This window comes from Pteropus alecto, unplaced genomic scaffold (genome assembly GCF_000325575.1).
Source record: "Pteropus alecto unplaced genomic scaffold, ASM32557v1 scaffold129, whole genome shotgun sequence".
Taxonomy (NCBI): domain Eukaryota; kingdom Metazoa; phylum Chordata; class Mammalia; order Chiroptera; family Pteropodidae; genus Pteropus; species Pteropus alecto.
Window position 1 is genome coordinate 1,047,168 of NW_006442597.1, and position 26,794 is coordinate 1,073,961.

The window sequence follows — 26,794 nt, forward strand, 5'->3', positions numbered from 1 at the left end:
CTGTCCTATTTGCTATGTTACTAGGTCAGTCAAGGTGGACATGGCTGCACACATGCAGGATCACTAGGAGGTGACTGTCACTGGGCCATCTTGGGAACTGGCTGTCACAAGCATGTTTTCTCCCTGTTGGAGATACCCCTCTTGGAATGAGAGGACTCTTGACTTCAGTTCTGCTTTCCAGCCATGCCTCCCACTCCACTTCACCTTTTGTCTGTCACCTGCTAAGACCCATCACCTTTCGGGTCATAGTACCTGGTCTGCCCCATGCTACCAGTATTCATCTCTGCCTTCTTAGGCCATTTCTGTACAGCGGAGACCTGGGTCTCTGGGTCCCTAGGCCCTAATGGGGTCCTGCTGCCAGTCTCCTGGCTCAGGGATGTCAGTGTGGGAAGGGCTGTGCTGGGGGATGGTGGCAAACACTGTCTTTCCCTGTCTGAGCTGGAAACATCTGGATGATCCACTTGCCACGGGCCAGGCTGTCATTCCTCACACAAACACCAACTATGAGTCCTGTAATCTCTCCATTTTATGGAGTGAGAACTGGGTCTCTGATAGGCTCAACGAGGTGCAAAGTTTACAGCTTGTGAGCCAAGATGTGAACTCAGGTGCCTCTGAGACACCAGCCACCCGTCCTCTGTCACCTGCTGGGCAGGATGGCTCTGAGTCCCCAGCGATGGGTAGCAGCTGCTGGGGCTAAGACGGACTTGTCTGCAGATTCCTGGAGGGAGACACACCTGTATGAGCTGGGCCTAGATCAGGGCCACTGCACAGCCAGGGTGCATCACACAGTGGCTCTTTGTCATGGAGGTGAATGAATACTCATTGGTGCCTTGGTTGTAGAATCTTTCAAATCTGGGATTGAAAGGAAGAATATCTGGAGATGATACTACGTAGCATCTCCCAGCCTGCCCCCTGCAAACAACTGGTAAATATTTGGAGAAACTGAGGGGAGGAGCAAGTACCCCCTCCATATGATGGAGGCCTCACTTGAGAACACATGGAGAAACAGGGCTGTGCACTCACGAGACAGGCAAGGAGGTCAGAGAGGGTTGGAGAAATTGACTCACGAACTCGCCCTTTTGTGAATTTCATCTGTCACATTCTCAGCAATTCCTGTGTGTTAGGTGCTATCCCTAAGAAGCGTTCTATGGTGACCCCTTTGTGACAAAAAGGAAATCAAGGCCCAGGAAATTGTTTTTGTTTTGAAAAAAAGCCTGTATGGTTGGATGAAGAACCCATCATTTAAATTTGGTCAGAATTTGTGGTCTAAGCCTGTAGGACCCCTGTGTCTCTGTGTTTGCTCTCTCTCTAAAAGTCACAGAGTCCTCCCCATGGGTGCTACAGAGGGGACCTGGCTGGAGTAACCCTCACAGGGCAGGTTTCCCCAGGGGGCTGGCTTTATCCCGGGAACCCCTTGAAGTAACCCATTTTTCAGTGGGGCCTCTCAATTTTCCAACCGCCTATGGCCATTTTCACTGTTCTGCCCAAGAGAACTCAGGCAGAAGACTCATGGTTTATCTCAGCCTGTGCAGCTGCTGCCTATGTGGTTTGTGGCTGGCCCCACCACTCAAGTCCACTGGATGCCCCTCTCTGAGGGTCCAGGCAGTGAGTACCCACAGATTTGCTAAGAAAAGCCCACCCAGATAGCAGTGGAGTGATTGCAGCTTCCAGCCCAGAGCCACTCAGGAGCACTGGAGCAGCTTGTTAAACTTTAAGCTGCCACAGGCTGAAGTTAGCCCCTATGGCCTGGGTCTTAGATGGCATTCCAGCCAATTTGGGCTGTATTTTCACAAATGAGGCAGCTGGAGCACCAGCGAGCTAGGGCATGTGACAAAGCGGAAATGCACATGCATGTCATTTGGTGACCCATGTTGCAAAAACTAGCAAAAGGAAGTGTGTTCTGCTGCTTCCTGAAGTCAGCCCCGGAGAGAAGTGTGAGCGTCTGAAAAGGCAGGTAAGTGGTGGTGGCTCCAGAGTCTTGGCAACCTGGAGAGCCCGAGCTGGTCCTATAAGGGGCACTTTTGGGGTCAGGGGACATTCAGAGCAGGAGCTGTTGGGGACAGATGTCTTCAAGGCAGGAAGCTGCCTTGGTGGCACTGTGTGGTGTTTTATTTGTGTACCTTTGTCTTCCTGTGGTGTCTCTGACATTGTTTGTTAAAAGTCAGGTTATTGTGGGCATCACAAAATGGCAAGTGTGCGAATCCTTTGAAAACACTGAGTGCTGAGACAGTGTCAGATGTCATCTGGGCAGCTCAGTCTGTAGCAAAGATGAAGCTGAGACTAGCGGGGCCAAGGTCCCAGTGGCCGACTGGTTCAGGGTGATCCCCACCTCAGCCTGGCCCGTATACCTGCCCACAACCTGGCCCCATCCCTGCCACCCCGGCTCAAGGCCATGTGAGTCTTCCTTACCTGGGCCAAAGAGGGGTGGATGGTTCCAGACACAGTCCAAAGGGGGCTAGGCCTTCCCACATAATGTGGCTCCAGAAGGTTCCTCTGTAATTTACAGTTTACATACTCACAGTTAGGGCCTGTCTATGGGAGCATTACTAGGAAAGAGGGCCAAGCCCACCAGGACCTCCTTGGGACCCCACAGTGTGCATGAATAACGTGAGGGGTTGACCAGGTGTGCAGCCCCTGTCCCAACTTCCTGACTATGGGCAGCCGCTCTGACTGCCTTGCACTCCTGTCTGAGAAGTGGGGCCTGAGTGGTGCCAGGCTTCTGACATGAGTGCAGTGCCGTGCTCAGGGCATGCTGTGCTCAGGGCATGGTCCCCGATAGCACCCAGGATCACTCATTTGGCCATTCTTGCAAGAGAGGACACTGAGGTACACAGTACCTTATTTTTTGCCCCAGACCAGCGCCTACAGGCTGTCTGGCTAGGCCCAAACCCAAACTTCCGGAGCCTGACAGCTTGCTGGGGCTGGGTGGGGCCGGGTACAGAGGGAGGAAGTGGTTTGTCCCCAGCTGGGTGGTTGCAGGAGGCCCAAGGCCCCAGTTCCGCTCCTCAGGGTTGATGTCTATCTCCACACAAAGACCAACTCCTCCTGATATGCAGTGGCCTCTGAAGCTGGACAGGTCTATGTGTCCTGCACTTGCAGAGGCCTGGGCTGCAATTGATCTTTTGAGATCAGAGATGAGATTTGGTGCTCAGTGAGGCCCCAGAGGACTGGTGGAGCTTTGCTGCCTTGAATTCCTTGAGAGCCCAGATTAAGAGTGACCCTGGACTCAGAACAGTGACCACGGAGGAGTCATTGGTCCAGTGGCTAACGGACCTGCCTCGCTGCATTCTCTCTGCCTGCCCGAGGTATGCTCTAATGACTCCCACTGACAGATGAGGAAACTGTGGCTCTGTTGTAAAGAGGGTGAGAATGGGAGTCAAAATGCAACCTTGTGGCAGTACTGACTGTAGGACAGATGTCAAACACGGACTTGAATGGAATGTCATTCACCTGTACGGCCCCCTCTCTGCCCATGACTGTGAGATCCATCCTGATTCCAACCCTTAGGTCCCACCTCCTTCCTCTGGGCTCTCCCACCTGAGCACTGTGCCAGCTCTTCAGCTGGCCTGGCTCACTCTTTTGCCTCTGTAACCTTCCCTCTGTTAGGAAAACTGTACCCTCTGTCTGGGACACTGTTCCTTCTGTCTGGAACACTATTCCCTCTGTCTTTAATGTTGTTTTCTTTGTCTGAGCCCCCATGTGTGGTGATGATGACTGATCACTGAGGTCTCCAGCGAGGTCAATGGTGATTAACCTTACAAGTCAACTCTAAGAACTTAGAGGCCCACGTGGAGCCCTTCAGTGCCCCAGACATGGAGCTCTTGCTGGTGCAGGCATGTGGCTTTGGGAGGGCCTCCCTTTCACTGTAATAACATGGCAGGCTGATGGTGCAATTAATGAGAAGTCTCAGGGGAGCCAGACCTAGTGATGGACTATAGAAGGTGGGGTTTGACCTTCTGTAATCTCCACTTGGATTTCGTATTTTCAAAATTTGGACTCAGCCAGAATACGTGTATGTTTATGTAAAAATACATATTAGAAGAGAAATAAAGGTTATTTGACATGTCGATTCAATTCATCCATTCATTTATTCACCAAAATGCCTCCTGGGTCCTGTTTGCCAGGTGGGTCCATGTGAAGGAGGTGAGGTTTCCACCTGTGTGGCCAACATGCTGGTAGGAAATAGAGCAGGAAGGTGTTATCACCCTGGGGAGCAGAGAGAACACAGGTAGCTGGGACAGGCTGTTCCCTGAGATGGTTCCTAGAGAAGCCTAAGCTTGCAAAGGTGTGGAGCAAGTGGCAGAACATCTGTTAAGGATTTCAGTGTAGATTGAAGCTATTGGAAGGTTCTTATCTGTTTCGTTTCATTACTTTTTTAAATAAAAAATATCCAACATAATCAAAAGTAGGCAGAATCATGTAGCAAGATAGGATGACCAACAGGGGAGGTCAGCCTGAACTTGTAGAAAGCCTGGAATGAAGAGCCTCTCTCCTCTACCATGTGAAGCATGGGCCTGGGAGTATTGGGTGCTGCAGGGGTAAACTTTTCCCCCAAAACTTTATTATAAAAAATTTCAAATATACATCAAAACTCCAGGAATTTTGCACTACCCACCCTGAAATCTGGCTTTCTTTGTTACACATCTAGCTACCTGGACAGGGAAGGATTTGTTTTCTATTTTAAAAGTTGTGATTTTTACTGTTGCCTTTTATATGTATGGCAATGGAAAGTAAAATAAAAACAGAACCAAAATAGAAAATAGAAACAAAATAACTATAGAAAAATTTAAAACTAAAAGTAAAAACAGAAAGTATAAGAAAAATATTAAGTAAATACATAAATAAAAAATTAAGTAGAAATAGTGTGGTGCTCAGTTTCCCAGGCATACACAGCCCTGCCTGGCTTTGCCATCCATGAACTTCTGCTGATCCATCTTTCGGCACAAGTTATCATTACTGTGAGTCCTGCTGGAGCAGGGGACCGGCAGCTTTAGGCAACATTAATAGCCATGTTTGTCTGTACATAGGAAGTGACTTGTAGGGGGTGCAGTGCTATGCACTGCCTCTGGCTTTAGGAACCTTCATAGGAGTATTATGTCCATTTTACAGACAAGCAAATAGACTTGGAGAGGTTGAGCTTGTTTGGCTGCCCAGCCAGTAAATGTTAGAAATCAATCAGTTGGACGTATAGCTTTGGACCACCGCACTGCTGCCTCCCCAGACCATAAAGGAGTCCCTGCAATTCGTTGTGCAGTGTACAGTCTGAGGTGGCTGTTGTGCCCCAAGGGACCCATGGGGACACCCTAGGGTCAGAGCAGGGAGGAGTCCAGGCCTCTGCCTGGCTGGAGTTGGCTAACCCTCTGGGGTGGGAAGGGTCTCCAGGCCTCCCCTCTTCCTCCCAGAGTGCCACCTGGTGAGGCGCCCACAGTCTCAGGAATGCAATCAACCAAGAAATCATCCTATATTTTTCTCACAATCATTTATTGAGCCTTAATAATGATACCCAGGCTCTGCGCTGACCCCTGAGCTATCCCTGAGCCTTCCCCCCACCACCCCAAGATGGGGAACCCCAAGGCACTGGCTGGAGGTCGAGGCCAGAGCCATATGGAGCATGGGCCATAGTCCACACACCCCTAGGTTTATGCTTGGACCCCTTCGGGTCTGTGGGTAGTCCCCTAGTCTGTACATGGCCTCACTAGGGCCTATTTCTTGACGAGCAAGGCAGGCAGTGCAGGGCATTAGCAGTGAGTCGAGAGGTTTACAGGCAGTGCTGGATTTGAGCCAGGGCCATGGAGCTCCTGGGTGGGCGTGTGGAGGAGAGGCCAGGGGTTGAGGGCCAGGGCAACAGGGGTGCAGGGCAGGGAGTAAGTTTTAGATGCTTTTGAGTCACTGTCAACTTGGTGCTAATTCACAGAACTTCTGATGAAAACCTTCCTGACATGCATTCTTTTTTTTTTTTAAGCTTTTTAAAATTGTGGTAAAATAAATACACGTAACAAAATTTACTGTCTAAACCACTTTTAAATGTCCAGTTCGATGGCATTAAATTTATACGCTTTGTTGTGCAGCCATCACCACCACCCATCATCAGAACTTTCTCATTTTCCCAAACAGAAACTCTGTCCCCATTAAGCAGTAACTCCCCTCCCTGCCCAGTCCCAGCAGCCACCCTTCTACTTTCTGTCTCTATGATTTGACTACTCTAGGGACTTCATATAAATAGAATCATGCAATATTTGTCCTTCTGTGACTGAATTATTTCACTGAGCATAATGTCTTCAAGGTTCACCCAGGTGTAGCATGCGTCTGAATTTCCTTCCTTCTTAAGGCTGAATAATATTCCATTTTGTAGATACATCACACCTTGTTTATTCATTTTTTGTGGATGAGCCTTTGGGATGCTTCCACCTCTTGGCTACTGTTAATAATGCTGCTTTGAGTCTCTTCTTTGAATTGGTCTGAGAGAAATGCCTTTTTGAGGATACAATGAATTCATGTTGGAATTCAGTGTTGAAACAAATGCAGCTTCTCTAAGAAAAGCTACAGCACACCTAGAAGCATTAGGACCCCCACCGAGCTATTCATCCTGCAGGCATTTGTCCACTCACAGGCATACCAGTGCTAGGGCGACGAGTAACTTTTACTTCCTTTTTATTTATCCATAATTTCTGTTTTCTAAAAAGGATGCATCACTGATGCAGTTTTAAAAGTAACGGTGACTTTTGAATGTGATAGTGTGAGCTGTTTGGGAAGTGTCTGATCAGGGTGTTCCAGCAAGCAGGGATAGTACCGTGTTGATTCATCTCCTTTCCTCCCCTCTCAGCTTGCCCTGGTGCCCCCTCCTGCCCCGAGTTCCCACTGACCTCCACCGATTTTTGAAGCATGTGGCACCTCATGGCATCTGTGTCTATCTCCGTGTTCTCAGCACATAGGATGGACACCCCAGGCCATGCCAGCTACAACCAGAGCACTTCCCAGGCTGAGGTCCCAAGGCAAGTATTGTGCTTCAAGATCCTGGAGGAAAGGCACCTCTGGATCAAAGGGCAGCCTTGCTGACTGGCCACTGGTCATTCCATCTGGCACGGCCAGCAGTTGGGTCTTTCTTACTGCTGATATAGCCTCTCAGTTTCTGCAGGCTCGTCTCCCAGTCTGTGATCTGTTTACAGGCGTGTGCCACACAGGGGTTCCTGGTATTCCCCTGTGGCACTACAATATTGTTTAATTAACTCCTGTATGTAGCCAACCACCCAAACTTGATGGAGTAAAGAGCAACTCCACTGAGCATTGTCGTGTCTCACGATTCTGGGGCCTGGCAGGGTGCAGCTGAGCGTCTCTTACTCAAGTCCTCTCTGGGGCTGTTGCCAAACAGGGCTGAAACATTTCCAAAGGCTTCTTCTCTCAGGGTCATACCTCTGGTGGCTACTGGGGGCTGTCAGCTTGGGTTTCATGTGCCAGGGCCACTGGGCCACATCGGTGGCCAGACAGGGAGGTCCCTGCCTGCTCAGGACTTCCAGGGTGCCAGATGACAGGCAGCAAGTGAGATGGGTGTGGTGGTGGTTTTAGCTGGGGCTCCCGTGCTGTACTTGCAGAGATGTCTGGCGGCAGCTGAAGCTGGGTGGTGGGCAGTCTTATGGCCAGTCTTTGGGATCATCCCACCGAGCAGTGCAGGGGCTCCAGGCAGAGACCACGGGATTCGTGTTGCCCTGTCCACTGGCTGCTGCATATGGAGCTACTTAAATGGTCCATGATGCCCTGGAGAGTGGGGCAAATTTAATTTCTCCATACTTCTGCAGCCCTTGTACCTCCCCCAGTCCCAGTGTCAGGCCTCTGATACTGGGTGATTGCAGCCTCAGATGTTGGGGGACCTGGGCCCTGGCTAGGTCCTGCAGCAGGCAAAGCTCACCTGGGCTGGGCTCACCTGGGGTATGCAGTTGTCTGCCTCACCCAGTTCAGGCAGCTCAGGGCTTCTAAAGGGAAAGCAAGTAGCCAGGTAGAGAAAACCGGCACCACATGTGGTGACATTTTCCCAGCTCCTGTAGTGTCATAATGAGCCCAGAGCCTAGTCCAGGGTTTCAGAGAGGCATGTCTGGAAGGCCTAGGTCCTAGGGTCTGTTTCCCTCTAGGCCAGCGTGGCCAGGATCAGCCTCGATGTCCTTGTTTGAAACATGAACATCACTTACTTCAGTGCCTGTGACTGAGCAATTGTATGAAATTGCTCAGCATGCCTTCTGGAACATGGTGTGTGTGTGTGTGTGTGTGTGTGTGTGTGTGTGTGTGTGTGTGTGTGTGTGTGTGTGTGTGTGTGTGTTTAAATGTATATGTGTATGTGTGCATAGGTGTGCGTTGTGGAGGCATGTGTATATGTGTGGGCATATGTGCACATGTGTGTCCCCTCCCTAAAGCCTCCCTCCTCTCCTCTCAGCAGTGAGTTGAGGCCATGTGGGCACATGGAGGGGAGGCTGGAACTGACCTGGCCTGCTCTGGTGCTTACCTTGGCCTGGGAAAGGCAGCTGGGAGACCAAAGCTGAGCTGAGTGAGGGTGTGGGCTGCATCCCTCAGCTTCTCGAATCAGATCGGGGGTTGTCTCAGCTATTTCCCATGCAGGACCTCTTCCAGCCCTGTGCTCTGCTCCCTGAGCCGTGGGATCTCCAGTCTGGCCAAGCATTTTTGGCTTCCCTTGCACAAAAGCCCTTGGAAAATAAAATTGTCATAGCTCAAGGGCCTCCAGTGAAAAGGTACACCCCTCTCCTCTGGACGGGACCGTCTGGGTGGGCACTGGCGCTGCTAGAGCCTCCCTAGGCTGTGGGCCTGCCATGAGCCTCACCACCATCCTCTGTGTGATTCACTGTCCTTTCTGTAATAAGAAAAATGATACTGGGGAATGTCAGCAACTCACCAAGTTTGTACAATTCAGAGATGTCGCCTTCTATGAGATATAATTGACACACAATTTTTAAAGTGCATAATTTGATGTTTTGACATATGTATATACCTGTGAAACTATTACCACAGCCAAGATGATGAGCACCTCTGTCACCCCTCGAAAGCTTTCTGTTTTCTGTTGTAAGCCCCACACCTCGCCATACCCACCCCCCCTTCCAGGCAACTGGTTTGCTTTCTGACACCACAGATTAGTGTATATTTCCTAAAATCCTATGTAAATGGATAAGCAAGTAGGTACCTTCCCTTTGGTCTCGACATCATTATTTCTAGATTGATCCAGTTGTTGGAAAGCATCCTTTTTTTCATGAATGTTCTGAAAAGGTTTGTGTAGAATTGGCATCATTTTTTCCTTAAATATTTGATAGAATTAACCAGTGAAGCCATCTAAGCTTAGAGTTTTCTCTGTGGAAAATGTTTAAATACAAACATTTCTTATGCTTGGTGTTCACTGAACCTCTTAGATCTGTGGATTTATAATTTCCATCAAATATGGAAAAATTTGGTTATTATTTCCTCAAATATTTTTCCTACTCACCCCTCTTTTGGGATTTCACATGTATTATGCTGCTCAGACGAATTAAATAATTGCTGGGGTCTGGCGGGGGGCATCAGCTTAATTTGACTCCAATTTGACTTAAGTCTGGTGCTTTGGAGGGCGGTAGAGACAATTTCCTGGGGTACAGAATAAATCACACGGAATCTCAATGTTGTTTATAGGATGGTAGACAAGCTGCGGGGCGGAGGGGTTTTCAAAAAATATTCCTTCCTCTCCCTCTCTCTTTTTCTCTCTCTCATTTTGGATAGCTGTTATTTGTCCCTCTAAATTTAATCATTTTTCTTCTACAATGTTTAATCTGCCATCGATCCTTTCCAGTGAGTGTTGATCTCACACTTGGTGGGTAACAGAAGTTAGATGTGCATCTTTTTATATACTCCACGTCTCTGCTGACCTTTTAAACATGATGGAATGCAGGGGCTGCAGCTACCTTGATGACCTCGTCTGCTGACTCCAACCTTGGTGCCAACCATGGGTCAGTTTCACCTCATTGATTTTCCTCCTCACTGTGGGTTGTGTATTCCTGCTCTTTGTGCCTGGTAATTTTTAGTTGCATGCCAGACACTGTAAATCTCACTTTGCTAGGCACTGGATATGTCTGTGTGCCTATAATTGTTCTTGAGTGTGATTCAGGTATATAGTTAAGTTGCTTGTAAACAAATGGGCTTTGTTAAAATTTATCAATATCTGTTAGGTAGGACCCAAGCAGAGCTCATTGTGGAAATAATTGTTCCCCACACTGAGGCAAAACCCTTCCAAGTTCTCTAATGCCCTATGGATCTTGAAGTTTCCAGTCTGGCTGGTGGGGATGGACATATGCCCTTCCCTGTGTGAGTGCCAGATGATGTTGCCTCCAGGTGATGTTCCCTCTACCCCCGAAGGAAGTTCTTACTCCAGCCTCGTGGTTTCCACACACCTGTGTTGAGCCATATGTGAGGCCCCTCTTCAACTCTCCTCTCTCTGTGTACCTCACTTTCCTCCCCAGTGCTCTGTTCTATGACCTCCAGCTGCCTTGGTGTTCCTGGACTCTGCGCTCAGGGGTCTACCTAGGGTCCCCTTCCCTGGGCAGGAAGCTGGGTCAGCAGAGGGTACGCTGCACCAGTTACCACCTCTCAGAAACACAGTGCTTTGCTGCCTGGTATAGGGTATTTCTCAAGCTATTGTTTCATATGTTTTGTCCAGGTTTTGGTTGTTTCAGGCAAGACACTAACTCCAGTTTTTGTTATTGCCCCTTGACCAGAAGCAGGAGACCCTGAGGTGGGATTTTAGCAGGCTTCTCTGGTGTCAACCAACTGCATTTGGATACACCGAGGCTAAGCGTGTGGCCCGCATTCCATCTGGCATATTTTTACTATTGTGTCATGTCTGATTTGTGGAAACTCGAGTTTATCTCCTGTGCTATGAGAAGAATGTGGCAAACCATGTATTTTCTATTTAGAAATCTTAGTATTTCTCCCTATTAAGCTTGTTAGGAATGTGGCAGTGGCAGTGTGATAAATGCACACCTAGCACCGATATTGGTGTTGCTTAAAGGAAGGTCTGCTCAGAAGTAGTTTGGCCACAGGAGAAGGCAAAGAGGCTGTGGTAGGGGCTTGAGTTGGTGCTTGGATGCCTGGGTTCATGCTTCACTTCCCACTGCACTCTGCTCGAAGGCATTTTTGCCATGTGAGCGAGTGAGCAGCAGGCTCTGGGATACCTTGATTGTGCGTATATGAGATCTGCGTCTCCACTGATGATTCTTTATTCTGTTTAACGAATGAAGAGTAGAATGTGTGAAGAAGCTACTAGCAGCCTAGCTGAGTGAGAGTGTGAATGCAGGGAGTATGTCTGGGAGGGTGTCAGTAAGGTGTTCAGGGTGTGGGCTGGGAGGTGCGTGGTGGTGCCCGCCGGCTCTCCTTGCACTGGATGGGCTCTGCATACTCAAGGGGACGCTGCCTCCCTGGTGTGGGCACCATGTGGCCAGGGACAGATTTAGTTCTGGCCCCAGAGTTTCAATCTGGGCCCTAGGAGCTGCCCCATACCACGGGGCATTGCCTCAGGGGCCGCTGTGCTGGGGACTGGGGAAGCAGCGAGCTCCATCCACCCTGCAAGCCTCTGTGACCTGCCCAGGGTCCGCCATGCTGCTCTTCCACCTTCTCCATTTAGAACTGGGCCTGTCACCATTTCTGCTCTGGAAAGGTGGTTTTTATTCTCCTTTCATGTTGTTTTAGAACCTCCTGAACTGCTATGCTTCAAACCTGCTGAGCAAGAAAGATTTTCAGTGAATTCCCTCAGTCCTGAGAGTGGCCTTGGACGGCCAGTTTAGACTCCTGGAACTTGGCCAGCAGGGAGCCAGGCACTTGCCTGCCCACTTCAGTGACCTCAGAAGGATGTCTGTGGGTACCAGGTAAATGGCCTATCCCTTAGGGATAAGTGACTGTCGCTCCTGGTTTCTGTCCTCCTCTGCAGCTCCATTGCAGGTTTAAGAGGAAGATTTCAAGGAATGTCAACCTCAACTTGGTCCAGTTCCATCCTTGACTCTCCTCAGCTGATGTCTTGTACATTTTCTGTGCACCTAGAATGACACATGAACTTGCCTCTCCTCAGAGAGAGTGTCCAGGACAGGCATGTTGTGAGAGCCCAAGCTCCAGTGCATGTGGGGAGGAGAATTTGAGGCCTGACCAGCTTTGAGGTCTCTAGAAGGTGCCTGGTCGCCTGGCAGTGAGAGTGAGGAGGCATCTTGATGGGAATCCTGCCTCACCCCAGGGCCACATCATAGCATAAAGAATTGTGGATGTCAAAGCATATTATAGACTTGATCCACTGTGTTCATGATGCTTCTTGCTAGTATTTTGCACACATATTTTGAATTCATTGAACAACAGGTAGCTTCATACTACAGGATTCCTCCCTTTCTCTCACCCTTTCTCCTTCCCTTCCTTCCTTCTTTCCTCACTCTCTCCCTTTCTCTTTCCTTCCCACTCTCTTCCATCTTTTTGTTTTAAAATACAATGCTTTCCATTTGCCATTGCCCAAAAGCTTGTCTAGAGAGAACCAGATGAAGCTGGCCATTTGTTCACTTCACACGAGGCCCAGCTCACCACCTTCATGTTGACTTCCTCTGGGGAATTATACCTGGGGGCTGCATTTGGGAGCTGGTCCATGGCCCAGCTGGCATTGACCATGTTCATTTCTCCCCCACAGGAATCCCCTGTAACCCGGCCAGCCCTGCCACCCCCATAGAACTCAGAGGGCTCAGCTTTGAGGATGGAGTCAGAAGGAGGGTCCTCAACAGCCCTTGCCCCTTTTGCCACACTGGGGGACCCAGACGCTGGGCCTGGCTTCTCTTCCTTTGAGCTGCCCAGCACAGACCCAGGGAAGCTCCGAGAGCTGCCCACTGGGCCTGGAACCCATTGCGAAGACCCTGCCCCTGGGAGACCTAGTGGCCTGGATGCTGTGGTGGATGGCCCCCCAGACATGGGCTCCATGGGGGAGCTGAGCTGCAGTGCCAAGATTCCCAACCGGGACAGTGGGATTGACAGCCCATCCTGCAGCATGGCCAATGAGCCCTTCCCCTGCAAGGAGAGCAGTGAGGTAGGCCTAGGGCCCACTGCCCTGAGGCTGCACCCAGAGATGGCCCCAGACAGCAAGGCTCCCCAGGAGGAGGCCGACAGTGATGTGGGTGAGGGCAGCAGCGAGGAGCCTGAGCCTGAGCCCAAGGACAGCCGCCCGAGGGCCAACGTGGACCTGGCCAAGGTAGGCTGCCCCCTGCCCTGGAGTGGTGGTACTCCTCAAGGGGTTTGAGGTTTGCAGTGGCATTGCCCACACCTGCTGCTAGTATTTGGGAGCCCACTCAGATACCGCACTTGGAGAGGCCCCTTCGACAGGTTGGCAGGCAGTCCCTGGGGAGGACCTCACAAGCCCTCCCTTCCCCAACACCTCATTCCTGAGTCTGGTTTCCACGGCCGCACAGTGGCACTGGGACCCCCAGGGTGGACTGACCATCAGTCTTAGTGGCAAAAGTGCTGCCACCAGAGCTTCACCTATGCTTGAAGAAACCTGATGAGAAAGGCAGAGAGAGTGTCACCTGTTTTTGAAAGGAGAAAATCCCAGAGTTGCCCACAGGGAGGGGTAGAGGTGGGAAGGGAACCTATGCACATGCATGGAGCCCTGAGCAGACATCTTGGGAACAGCTGTGTCCAAGGTATGGTGGGCTGGCTCGAACAGAAAGCTCCTATGCATCCCTCTAGCATCATGGGCTCTGTGCTCTGTGCTAGGACTCATAGGGACATGAAAATAAAGTAGATAACCTCTGGCTTAGAGAGACCACCTTGCATGGGGAGAACAGCACGGATAAGCTGCAAGTGACTGAATTCCAAGAAAAGCCATGTGGCATCTGATGAGTCAGGCCTGCTGGCTCCTGGTAGAGATGGTGCTGGCTAATAAGGCAGCAGGGGGAGACAGGCCTGGAGGTAAAGCACAACTGCATGCTTGTACTGCTGTGAGCCAACTTCTTGGGGGACAGGCTGGGTCATGTTTTAATGGAGGTTTATTATTATTTGAATATGGTGAGGCCACCAGACCAGGAAATGATGGCCAGTGAAAGATAGTTGGTTACTCACAGTTCGCAAGAGGAGGGGTCATTCTATGCCATAGGAGCCAAATGGGGAAGCACAGAGTCAGTCAAGAGGCAGAGTTGGGGCACTGAGAGCAAGAGACTTTATTGTGGTTTCTGAGGGAAGGAACAGGTGAGGCAGTTGAGTAAATTTAGGATTGACCAGTTTGAATAATTTAGCAGGCTCTGGGCACAGGGGCTGTCACTGGATGTCTGGTACCTGTTCCTGTGTGTCCACTTGCCATCACCACCCAGCAGGTCTGCTCACCACAGCTTGGCCTGGGTGTATCCCCAACCTTTTCACCCATCAAAGGAGTTGGGCAACCTATTGGAGGGGCAAATATAAAGGGGATGGTTGGGGTGTGGTTTCTGGATGGGCTGGTTTGCATATATGAAAGCCATGCTTATAGGCAGGTCCTTTATATCTCTAGGAATCAGCTGTCCCTGGAAAGGATAGTCCCTTCGGGGTAAGCAAGGCCTCAATTTGTCAAAACATCATAAAATAAAAAAATAATAAATGATGTGTCTACTATACGCACCACCACCTGTGACTCTCAAGGTGTGTTCCAGGGAAGCTGGCTGCCTCAGTCTCCCAGATCCTGAGAGCAAGTGCAAACTCTAGGCCTGTCTACACAGGCAGCTATAAACAGTCTTCAGCATTGCTTTTGCTGCATTCCGTAAATATGGCATATTGTGTTTTCATTTTCATTTTTCTCAAGGTATTTTCTAATTTCCTTCGTGACTTCTTTGACTCATGTTTAAGAGTATGTTGTCTAATTACCACATATCCATGGATTTTCCATTTTTCCTTATGCTGTTGATTTCTAGTTTTATTCTATTGTGGTTAGCAAAGATGCTTTATAACTTCAGTCTTCTTGAATTTGTTAACACTTGTTTTGTGGCCTAACGTGGTCTGTTCTAGAAAATGTCTCACATACACTTGAGAATAATGTATATTCTGCTGTGTTCTGTATATATTAGGTCCCTTTGGTTTCAGTATTGTTGAAGTCTGCTGTTTTCTTACTGATATTCTATCTGCATGTTCTTTCTAGAAAGTGGAGTATTTAAGTCTCTCACTATTATTTTGTTATTTTCTATTTCTCCCTTTAATTCTGTCAAAGTTTGCTTCATATATCTAGAAGCTCTGAGGTTTGGTGCATAAATATTTATACTTGTTATATCTTCTTGGTAAATTGGTCTTTTTATCATCATATAATGTTCTTCTTTGTATCTTGTAACAGTTTTTTATTTAAAGTCCATTCGTGTGTTCTCTTTTGTAACCATTTGCATGAAATATCTTTTTCCATCCTTTCACTTTTAGCCTATGTGTATCCTTCAATCTAACGTGCATTTCTTGTAGATAGCATATAGTTGGATACTATTTTTTAATCCATTCAGCCAATTCATGTCTTTTGGTTGGAAAGTTTAATCCATTTACATTTAAAGTAATTACTGTAAGCAAAGGACTTTACTATTGCCATTTTGTTGATTTCTGTATATATTGTAGCTTTTTTGTCCCTCTCTTACTGCCTTCCTTTTTTTTTCACTGAAATTTGATTTGCTTTGATTTCCTTCTTATTTCTTTTTGTGTATATTCTATAGATATTTTCTTTGTCATTACTATTGCAATTACATAAAATATCTTAAATATATATCATTTTATTTTGAACTGATAACAAATTAATCTCAATTACAAATAAAAACTCTACTCCTCTATAGCTCCCCCTCCTTCTCACTGTGTTATTGATGTCACAAATACATATTTATATATTGCATGCCCATTAATAAATATTTAGTTTTTAAATGTTTATATCATTTAAATTCTATTTATCAAAATTACAACAGTACACTTACTATATTTGTCTATGCATTTACCTTAACCAGGGAATCTTATTTTTCATACAGCTTATGTTGCTGTCTACCATGTTCACAACTTGAAGAACTTCCTCTAACATTTCTTGAAGAGCAGGTCTAGTGGTAATGAATTCTTCATCTTTAGTTTATTTGCGAAAGTCTCAATTTCTTCATTTTAGGACAGCTTTCTTGGATACAATATTTTGGTTGACAGGTTTTTTTTTAGCATAATAAATATATTATCCCACTCTTTTTTTATTATTACAATGTAGTTCAGTGTGTTTCTTTTAAATTAGCTTAGTTGGAGTTCCTTTAGCTTCTCGAATTTGTATGTTCATTTGTTTACTCAGATTTGGAAGTTTTCAGCCATTATTTCCTCAAATAAGCTCTCTGCACCTTTCACTGTCTTCTCCTGCTAGAACTCCCATAATGCATATATTGGTCTATTTGTTAGTGTCCCACAAGTCCCTTAGATTCTCTCTTTGCTTTCATTTATTCTTTTGTCTTTTTGCTTCTCTGACTTGATGATTTCAAATGACTTATCTTCAGGTTTGCTGACTCTTTCTTCCGCCTGATCAAATCTGCTGTTTAACCCCTCTAATGAGTTGTTTTAGTTCATTTATTGTATTTTTCAGCTTTATAACTTTTATTTCGGTCTTTTTTATAGTTTCTATCTCTTCATTGATATTCTCATGTTGTTCGTGAATCATTTTCCTGATTCAGGGTTGGTTTCTGAAGTTTTATTTTGTTTCTTTGATTGGGCCATGTTTTCCTGTTTCTTTGAATTTTTTTGCTGGAATTTGGCATTTGGAAAACAATACCTCTTCAGTTTTTGCATCCTAGCTTTGTAAAGGCAAAGACCACCAATTGGCCTGGCTGGAGATCCTAGGACCTCTTAAACCTTTTCTGATTTCTCACTCCCCTGGCACCTGCCAGTAGAAAATCAGCTCGATTGTGCTACTTGCCTCTGTTTTCAGTGGCTTTCAAACTCTGGCGCTGGTCCTGTCAGCATTCCAAGTCATACAAGACAGAAACTACTCCCTCAGGCAGCCCCCAGACAAGTCAAAACATTGCATACACAACTCGCTATTTTCTTTCCATCCTGAGGGAGGAGCCCCTGTATAGGGGGTTTCCTTCCTCTTGTGCCACACTGTGCTGCATGGAGAGGGACATGAAAGGGCATATCAAATGCTGCCAGTTTTTCTACCACATTTGTGGGAATCTCTTCTTGGTTTTACAATGATTTGGAGGCTGTAGTTTCTCATTTGGTCTCTAGAGTTATCACAGAGGTATTCCGGTGCATATATTGTTGTTAACTCTGTGTCTCTTTGGGGAAGAAGGACCTGTAGCTGTCTAGTCTGCCATCTCGCTGGCATCACTCCATAATATATTTGATGTGTCTGCAACAGCTGCACTGTCATCAAAGACCCAGGAAGATAGAGTTGTCTCTGGGCTGCAGAATCTTTTGGGAGATTGGCAGGAACTGCTGTCCGTGCCTTCCTCAGAAAACTACCTGGAAATTCCATCTGTGAGAACTGAGCCTCACATTCCAATCTCAACAGCTTTGTCTGGCCCCTCCCACCCCTGGTCATCAGATGTACAGCATATAGCCCTTGTCAGACCTGCCTGTTCAAGGCTCATCTTCCCCAGGTGAGTAGTGGCTCTTCTCTCCCCAGTGCTCTGAGCCCCAGAAGCTGCTCCACATTGCCCAGGAGCTCCTGCACACCGAGGAAACCTATGTGAGGCGGCTGCACCTACTAGACCAGGTAGCCCTCAAGGCTGGGGCATGCCTTTTTTCATTTCAATGGGAAGTTTCACAGGCAAACTCCCTATCTTAGCATTTGCTAGACATTACAGTTGAAAATGAATCACTATAATAAAATTCAGACGAATTTAGTATCCTCTAGAAATTTGTACTTTTTGCTTTCAGAGTTTGTGGCTCTGGGGAAAAGGCCTTGTCCACTCCCCTTGGGGGCCTTTCTTCCTGGCAGTCATGTTATGTAAATGGCCTCTGGACATCTTTCTGCATAAACATTTGGGGCTGTGGGTGGCACCCTCTTTATCTATATGGCACAATGGGGTTTATGAGAACAGGAAGTAAAACTCCAAAGGGAACTTGGGGTGTTGACACGTATTGCTTCTGTTTGTAGCTCACAAAGCAGAGAAAGGAAATTAGGACATTCTGTTTCCCATGAGAGGTAGATGGAGGAAAGATGGCCTGTCCCCATCTGGAGGGAACCGTCCTTGCCTCACTCCCAATCTTTAGCCATAAGTAAGTTTGCTTTAAGACCTTAAGGTTGTTTGGCCCACTTTAATGAAGTGGAAGGTTTATTAAGGAAAGAGGAAGTGTTCACAGCCTCTCCTGAGTACCCACATCCTCAGCAGAAGCACAATCCCATCCGTGGTGACCCATACTCAGTGACCATTGTGTGCCCAGGTTTTCTGCACCCGGCTGATAGAAGCAGGGATCCCTCTGGAAGTCACCACAGGTATCTTCTCTAACATCTCCTCCATCTACCGCTTCCACGGGCAGTTTCTCCTTCCTGAGCTGCAAATGCGGATCACAGAGGAGTGGTGAGTGTGGCTCATGGCACCCCCAAAATGGAAGATTGGCATTTCCCAGGGAATTTAACACCAACACCATTGACGGTTAAGGGTCCTAGTGATTCTGTCATGGTGGTTTTTTCAAATTCTCTTTGCCAAGTGACCTCTAAATCTGGAGTTTGTGTGCCTTAAAATTTGGCAGGTACTTGGGGGGCCTATCTCATGGTGCCCTGGGTGTCTTCTATGCAAGGTCCTGGGCCAACCCTACCCCACTGACCCCACTACTACTTAGTGTCTCCCTACCTTAGCTTCTTCATCTGTAAATCAAAGGGACTTTAATACCTGCCCTGGGCTTTGTGGGATTTGAATGAGGTTAGACATCTGCAGGCACCAAACAGCCAGAAAACATTGCTCGTTGGTTCATTTTCCCTCTTAGCGTTTATTTCACCTTTGCTTTAAAATTTTAAATTAAATTTGCCTCCTTCACAGTGCACCTTGGATCCTCCCACTGTCCCCAGGAGTCTGTCCTTCTGTCTCTATGCCACTTCTGTTCATTTTTAGCAGGGGGACAGCTCAGCTGCAGGTCATGATAATTAAACATCACAGGTGTGGTCCCCTCTTGGCCGTTCTCCACCTTACATGCTTCTTGTCCCATTCTGGAGTCTACTGCAACTTTATTTTGTAGTCTCACTATCTCTCCTCTTTGCTATTCTGGCTTGAGTCAGCATGGCATTCTCCTGCAGCATCAGGAGCGTCCTCCAACTTGCAGCCAGGCCAAGGACAGTGTGGAGGCTGGGGCTGGATTGGAGTGTGTCCCTTCATCTGCAAGACTCAGCCAGGCACTGAGTCAATCTGTAAATCTTTAGAGAGACAGGCTCCACCTGTGGAGTCAGTTATACTGTGTCCCCAAGGCCATTGGGTTAAAGCTCACGGCTGAACCGGCTTTCTGATTAACATAGTCCACACCAGCTAGAAATGGGTTTTCTCTTCCAGGCCCTGGAGATGCCGTTAGTGCATTGATGCCTGTGTGGCTCCTGGTATAATAATGGTGCAGGAGTCCAGCAGCTTGCCTGCCTGCCTTTGCAGATGGTGGGCCTTTAAGTCCCTGAGTACACATTTCTAGAAAGGTTGTAGCAGATGGCTTTACGCATGTGCTTTTTTTCCTCCTTTTCAGTGATTTATGTAGGATAAATCTCTCCTACAGTTCTAAGGTCAAAGACTATTAATATATTTTTATGCTTCTTGAAACTCGTTTCCAAATCCCTGTCCAAACCATTATCAGTAGTATGCAGTGTTGCTTTCCCACAATGGTGCCAGCCTTAGATCGTCTCATTGTTCTTAATCTTTGAAAAGAGTAAAATGGAGTTTCTTTGCTACTCTTTGATAGCTGTGGCCCATCATTAGAGTGGCTCCATGACTAACACTCCTGGTTCTAAGCAATGGTTCTGTGCCAGCACTGGTGAAGTGCTTTACATGATCCTCTCATTTGCTTCCCAGTAATACACTATTTTCTACACAGTGTGACATAGGGAAGGAAACTAAGGGTGACTGATTTGCTTACCATCACACAGAAATGGGAGTCAGGTCTTCGCCCTGTAGCCCCTGGTGCAGTCCCTGTCCCACCCTGACTCCTCACCTGAGTTATTTCTCTTATGATCTCATTCCCCCACAAAGGGACATAAACCCCCGGCTCGGGGACATCCTGCAGAAGCTGGCTCCATTCCTCAAGATGTACGGAGAGTATGTAAAGAACTTTGATCGGGCCATGGAGCTAGTGAGTGCCTGGACCCAGCGCTCGTTGCTATTCAGAGATATCGTCCATGGCATCCAGGTAGGGCCCTGCCCCAGCCTCAGAGGCACAGTACCGGGTTTGTGTTTTCACATGGAAAAAATCAGTACTATTGTGAGATGTGTCTAGATGCTCTATTGATGCTTTGACCCTTAAAATAACTCCCGGAGATAAATTATCATTCTCATTTCACCAGTGGGGAAATAGTGGCTAAAAGAGGTTGTACGATCTGTGTTGTCACAAACTATTATTTAATAAAATCTGAATCCAAATGCCATTCTTCCTCTACAGCATCCCTCAATGGCTAGTACAGGCATTTAAGAAAATGTTACATTGATCTTTTCTTTTTTCTGCAGCCTGTTCACATCTCGTTGCTGTTGTTTTCTGCCACATTGTCCTTTTTCTTATTGATTCACAAGGTTTTTATATGTTAAGAACATTAGCTATTATCTGTCATATGTGTTACAATAGCTATTATCTGTCATATGTGTTACAAATTATTTTTTTTCCCATTGATTTTTTAACTTTATTTATGATGTTGTTTTCTATACAAAATTTTTGGCTTTCAATTAGCCACATTCACCAATTTTTAATTAAGTAATGCTTTAAAAAATCTTTGAAGTAATACTTATAAATGTATTTCTCACCTTTTGAGGTTTCATAAATTACATTTTCTTCTAATGTATGGCTTCATTTTTTAAAAGTTTCCAGATGGATTGTGGTATGAGGTAGGAATATAGTTTTAATTTTGTGAATAGCCACTTGTCGTAACATCACTGGTGTATACACACACACAAATACATACAAACATGCATAAACTACACACACGTGCACACGTACATGCATGCACACATACTCCTCAGTGTACTCCGGAGGGTTAATTGGCACTGAGGCCCTCTGTGCCAAGTATTTGGAAACTAGGCTTGGATTAGAGGTGGCCTCTCAATAACTTTCTGCGTTTTCCTAGATCCACTGCCATCAGGTCAGCTGTAATTTCCTACTGTGGAGTCCTAGATCCCCCTGTGTCCCTCAGCATCCCTGTCCCTCTCCAGAGAGGACAACTCTGACACTGGGTCTCTCCTTCTCCCTTCTGCCCGCACCCCCTGAACTCTTACCCCTCACTTATATCTGAGCACTCCCGCCTCTCCCCATGGAACAGTTTCCTTCAGCCTCTTCGAGCTGTACCTGTGGTTGACCCACAGTTCCAAGCGACCAGACACTGGGAGGCCATGCCGCTCAAGTCTTCAGTGTCTGGTCACCCATTGACAGAGCTGATTGGGGTCGGCTTGAGCAGGGCATCCCGAATGTAGAAATTTAGGCTGGTGTGGGTGCTATGGTTCCGCACTCCTGCAGATGGAGAACTAAGCCCCATTTCCTAGAACAGGGGTCACAGAACAATCTCCTTTTCCAGGAGGCGTGTGCCCTGCATGGTTTTGTTAGAGGTCACTGTCAGGTTGGCTGCTGCCCTTAATTGTCAGAAGGGATCATGGGCCCACCCAGCACCTCACAGACCCAAACTCCCCATGGCACCACTATTCTTCCCAGCCCAGATGCCTATATTTGTTGTTTTTCTTTTCTAAATTTTTGGAACTTTTGTTTTGAAATAATTTCAACATTTACAGGAGAGTTGCAAAAATAAGGCACTGTTAACATTTTTTCTTGTTTATCACTCTCTCCAAACACACACAATTATTATTTTTGAATCTTTTGAGATTAAGTAGCAGATATCATAGCTCTGTGTCACTGAATGTAAACTGGGGATATTCTCCTGCATAACCACTGCACAGAGATGAAAATCAGGAAGTTTTACATTGGCGTAATAGTACTATCTAATCCCCAGCCCTTATTCAAATATCACCAGTCATCCCAATGCTTTTTTTTTTTTCCTGGTCCACAAACCAACCCAGGAGCACACATTGCATTCATTGTTATGTTTGTCTCCTTCTGTCTTTGTCTTCCGTGCCCTTATTACTTCTGAGGAGGCCACTGTCTCTCTTTTTGGGTTTGTCCACAGTTTCTCCATGACTCAATTCAAGTTGTACGTCTTTGCAGAAATATCACAGGAGTGAGGTCTTGTCCTCCCCTGTCCTGCAGGTGGTACACAATTTCCGATTGTCTCACTTCTAGCAGAAGCTCATTTGATTCAGAGAATATCTGCCAAATCTCTCCATGGTGAAGTCATTTTTTTCCCCTATTAATAAGTTTCTTGTAGGGAGATGCTTCGAGATGGTGTAAATGTCCTGTTCTTCAACCTCCTTTGATACCTTTCACTTGAAACAACTGTTTTTATGTCGGCTGCAGACCGGTACTCTTCCAGCCCTTTTGTGTCCAAGGCTTTCTGAGCTCATTTTGGCTAGAAGCTGTTTTGTTCTTGACCCTGAGCTGGGAAAGGGTGGCTGGTGGGTGGGGGAGGCAGGTTGCCTATGTGACAATCTGGATGATTGCAGCAACTCCCCAGTCAGATATAGGGGTAGGCGGATTCTGTAAGAGGCAGGCAGGCCTATCAATCAAGACACGGGTGCCCGGAAATCCATCAGAAGAGGAGGAGAGGATGGCACGGGCAGGGGCACCAGTGGGTGAGCACAGAGGTAGTGGGTGATGGTGTTCAGTATGTGGTCTAGAGTACAGATGCCTGAAAGTGTCTGGACGAGGTGCTGAGGGGCTGGAGAGAAGGTTATGTTTTAGAAAGAGGGTGGGTGCTGGGCAGTCTGTGCTGGGAGGGCCTTAGTCCCCCACCCCGCACCCCCAACACTTGCTCTTATGTTTATAGGAGAGGAATAGATGGCACTTAGGGTGGTGTCTAGGCATGATCCCCTAGAACTCCCTAGGGAGGGTTGGGGAGCTCCTGACTTCTCATTGTGGGGAAGAGGCTCAGTTCAGGTCACTGGGTGAATGTAAGTGGGGAAGTCACTCATAAGGGAAGGAGATGGTCTTTGTCCAAGCATTTATTTTCTTCCACAAAGACATGTGTAAAGAGCCAGCATTGGTTCTACAGCAGGCCCACCTGGGGTCTAGGTTCTTGCTCCATTGTTAAGCCTCCCCATGCCTCAGTTTCCCCTGCTGTAATACATAGTCTGCAGTCAACAGATGCAGGTGCTCCGAGCAGCCTCTTGAGGGCTGTGGTGGCTGGAGGTAAGGGTGGGCTCCGGGGTCCACACATTTGTCCATGGGTGCCCCATGCTATCTGTCTTCCTCACAGAAGCAGGAGGTGTGTGGGAATCTGACGCTGCAGCACCACATGCTGGAGCCTGTACAGAGAGTCCCCCGCTACGAGCTGCTGCTCAAGGACTATTTGAAGCAGCTCCCATTGAATGCCCCGGATCGGAAGGATGCAGAAAGTGAGCTGGGCCACCATCAGGCCAATGGACTCCTGGGAAGTGGGAGTGGGGCAACTGCTGAAAATTCATGTCAGTAGAGAGAGACTGAAGGACAGAGACAGGGATAGAGACTGAGATGGAGAGATACAGAAGAATAGAATGACAGAAAGATAGGCAGAGACAGAAAGACACAGAGATACAGACAGACAGAGACAGAGATGGACAGAGATAGAGACAGAGAGACAGGGAGAGACAGAGACAGGAGAGAGAGAGAAAGACAGACAAAAAAGAGAAGGAGAGATGTCCACGTGACCCCTAAACGTGTCTTCAGGAAGTGACCAAGAGTCTTTGAGGCAGAAGAAGACGCCCCTACTTTCACTGCAGTGTGAGGGGCAGACATTGGTTCTGGGGAGGGGGCTACTAAGTGCTGGGAATGCTTAGGCCCCAGGAAGGGCTTTGTTGGGTCTCTGGGGTCCTCTGGCATAAGGTCATTGGCCAGCATGTAGCACAGGGCAGGGATCTATGCATGGTTCAGGATGCTGGTCCCCAGGCCTCGGCAAATGATGTGTGTCTATAGGGTTGCATGCCCCAACCCCAAGCACCTAGGTCTCTGGAGCAGCCCCAGATGCCTATGGCAAACAGCAGAGCAGGGCAGAACTTGTTAGTCTTGCAGGACCAGGACGTGTGTGGAGCCACAAGGTACTCCCCAGCCTGTCTCTAAATCTTCCTCCTGCAGGATCCTTGGAGCTCATTTCTACAGCTGCCAACCACTCCAATGCTGCCATTCGGAAAATGGTGAGTTGAGGGGCTCCTGGAGGATGTCTGAGGGACCTACCATGTTGTGCAGGGAGAATGTGGGGCGGACCAGGCACCATTGGTGTGCACATGCACCCACTTGTACCCAAGTGGGCTCCATTGGCATGCACTCACACATACTTTTCCCAGGTGGGCTCATTTGACATGCACACACACCCACCTATTCCTAGATGAGCTCCATTTGGCATGCACGTGCGTCCCCCCATGTCCCCCCACACACTTGTCCCTAAGTGGACTCCATCGATGTGCACCCACCTCTTCTCCAGTGCAGACAGGATCTCCACTGAGCACTAGACAGGCCTGCCCATACTAGCTCAGTAATTGTAAGTTATTTAGCACTCTGTGCCTGAATATCTCCATGTGTAAAACATGCTTCATTGGGCTGTTGTGGGGATGAAATCACTCTACATAAAATGCTCAGAACAGGACCCGGAACAATATTGGTTCTCAGTGTTCTCATCATTTTTTTCATTCATTCATTTATTCATTCATTTGAGCTCTGTCTCAGTTAACTCAGATGGCTATAATAGAATACCACAGATGGGGCAGCTTAAACAACACTCATGTATTCTCACAGTTCTGGAAGCCAGCAGTCCCAGGTCAAGGTGCCAGCAGATCTGGCCCTGGCTTGCAGGCAGCTGCCTCTCACTGTATCCTCATGGCAGAAAGAGAAACAAAGCTCTCTGGGGTCTCTAATCTCAGACTCTAATCCTATCATGGGGACTCTGCCCTCATGATCATGATCTCATCTAAACTTAATCACCTCCAAAGGCCCCACCTCCAAAGGCCCCACCTCCAGATATAGCCCAAAGGTGGAGGTGACATGTTTCCTTGTTGATCTAACACCTATATGTAATGGGATCTGCAGATCAAGGAGGCCTCCATGAGCCCACGCTGATGCCTTGTGATCTAGGTGGCCCTGCCCCCTCTTCAGTCTGCACATTGCCCCACCCTCCAGGTCACCACAGTCCCCACTCAGCTCTGGTGTCTCCCAATCCTGATATCTATTTACCTTGACACAGGCACTGTTGTTTTTTGAGAGGAAAAAGAAAGTGAAATATTTGTTTTAATCCCACATCTCTCAAACGTGAGAAACATGAGGTGGGCAGCTTGTTTTGGGATAGCTCTTGCTACATATGGTCCATATCCAGCGTCCTCATTACCCGCCTGTCACCAGATCTGGGTCTGAGGTTGCCAGATCAGATTGGCCTGAGCTCAGGTTCACTGTAGGGCACCATGACAACCCTAAACAGGTCACATATTACTCTAGGTCTTTTTAATCTAATTCCCCCTCCTTTTTTTCCTTCCTAAGACTAAATCTAATGAAGGAGGGAAAGCTGCTTTGCAGAATTCCATGGTCATAAATTCTGTGGACATTTGAAGGAGCCCCCATAGGCATACATCTGAGGAGCATGGGCAAGGCCTAGGACCTCCCATTTGGGTGAAGTCCTGTCTCATCTATAGCATGCCCACCACGTGGCAGTTCTCTCCCAAATCCAGCGAGGCCTCTACCCACAGAGTGTGACAGGTGTGAGGCCCCAGGGAGAACTCGGGGGTGGCCCTAGGAAATTATCAGTGTGTGCTCACTGGAACTTCTTCATGCAACAATCTATCTCCACTCACCCTCAACCTCAGCCTCTACGAGCCTCCCTAAGCCACCAGTTTCCCTGGCCTCTGATCCACCCTTCTCCACCTAAGAGCCTATTTTGTCACTCTGTTCAGAACTCTCCTGGCCTGTAACTGCCTCTCACGTATAAAAAAGCTCTCCTACACACCAGGTACACACTCAGCCTCCCGACACACCATGTGCACGCTCGACCCCCAAAATATAGACCAGATGTACGCCCAGCCTTCCAGTATGCACCAAGTGCACTCCCTCAAGTACACACCATGTGCATGCCCAGCCCCCAGTACACATGAGGTGAACACTCAGCCCCCCAATCCAAATCAGGTGCATGCCCAGATCCCTGATACACACCAGGTACACCTCAGCCTCATAGTACACACCAGGTGCTCATCAAGACCCCCAGAACAGGCAAGGCCCTTCGGCCCTCCTGGTCCTCCTTGTTCTCCATGCCATTTCTTCTTCCCACCCCCACACCCACATCTCCCACCTGTTTTTCTACAAGAAGCACAAGGGCTGGCCAAACCAGCCTGCTTCTGGAGTGTGCAGGCTGAGATTGGTCAGGTCCAAGGGCAATGGCTGCTATGGCATGGCAGGTCAATGCTTCATGTCTCTGGGTTGGGGTTCCTGCAGGCTCAGCTCAGCCTCTGCTTCATTCACTCCTTTGCTTCTGGCTCAGGCCCCCTCTAGTGGCAGTGACAGGTCAGAGCCCATGGTCTCTTGGCTCAGAGCTGGGTCCACCTTTGCTGACTCTTTC

At 47.9% G+C, this 26,794-nt stretch overlaps 1 protein-coding gene across 5 annotated transcripts in view; it reads left to right on the top strand.

Annotated features, from left to right (window-relative positions):
* The first annotated feature begins 1,879 nt into the window (after positions 1 to 1,879).
* The window catches only part of FGD3 (FYVE, RhoGEF and PH domain containing 3), a 38,760-nt gene continuing 13,845 nt past the window's right edge, over positions 1,880 to 26,794 (top strand). For 3 of the 5 annotated variants that reach the window (XM_025040455.1, XM_025040456.1, XM_025040453.1), the window contains exons 1-8: positions 10,994 to 11,202; positions 11,710 to 11,885; positions 12,683 to 13,234; positions 17,624 to 17,713; positions 18,385 to 18,521; positions 20,166 to 20,322; positions 23,480 to 23,618; positions 24,334 to 24,392. In XM_025040455.1, coding sequence (XP_024896223.1) covers positions 12,746 to 13,234; positions 17,624 to 17,713; positions 18,385 to 18,521; positions 20,166 to 20,322; positions 23,480 to 23,618; positions 24,334 to 24,392 — 1,071 coding nt within the window. In that variant the 5' untranslated portion in view covers positions 10,994 to 11,202; positions 11,710 to 11,885; positions 12,683 to 12,745. Of the gene's footprint in view, positions 1,955 to 10,993; positions 11,203 to 11,709; positions 11,886 to 12,682; positions 13,235 to 17,623; positions 17,714 to 18,384; positions 18,522 to 20,165; positions 20,323 to 23,479; positions 23,619 to 24,333; positions 24,393 to 26,794 lie in introns of those variants that run through there. The other 2 variants (XM_025040454.1, XM_006922805.1) reach the window with 2 other exon arrangements.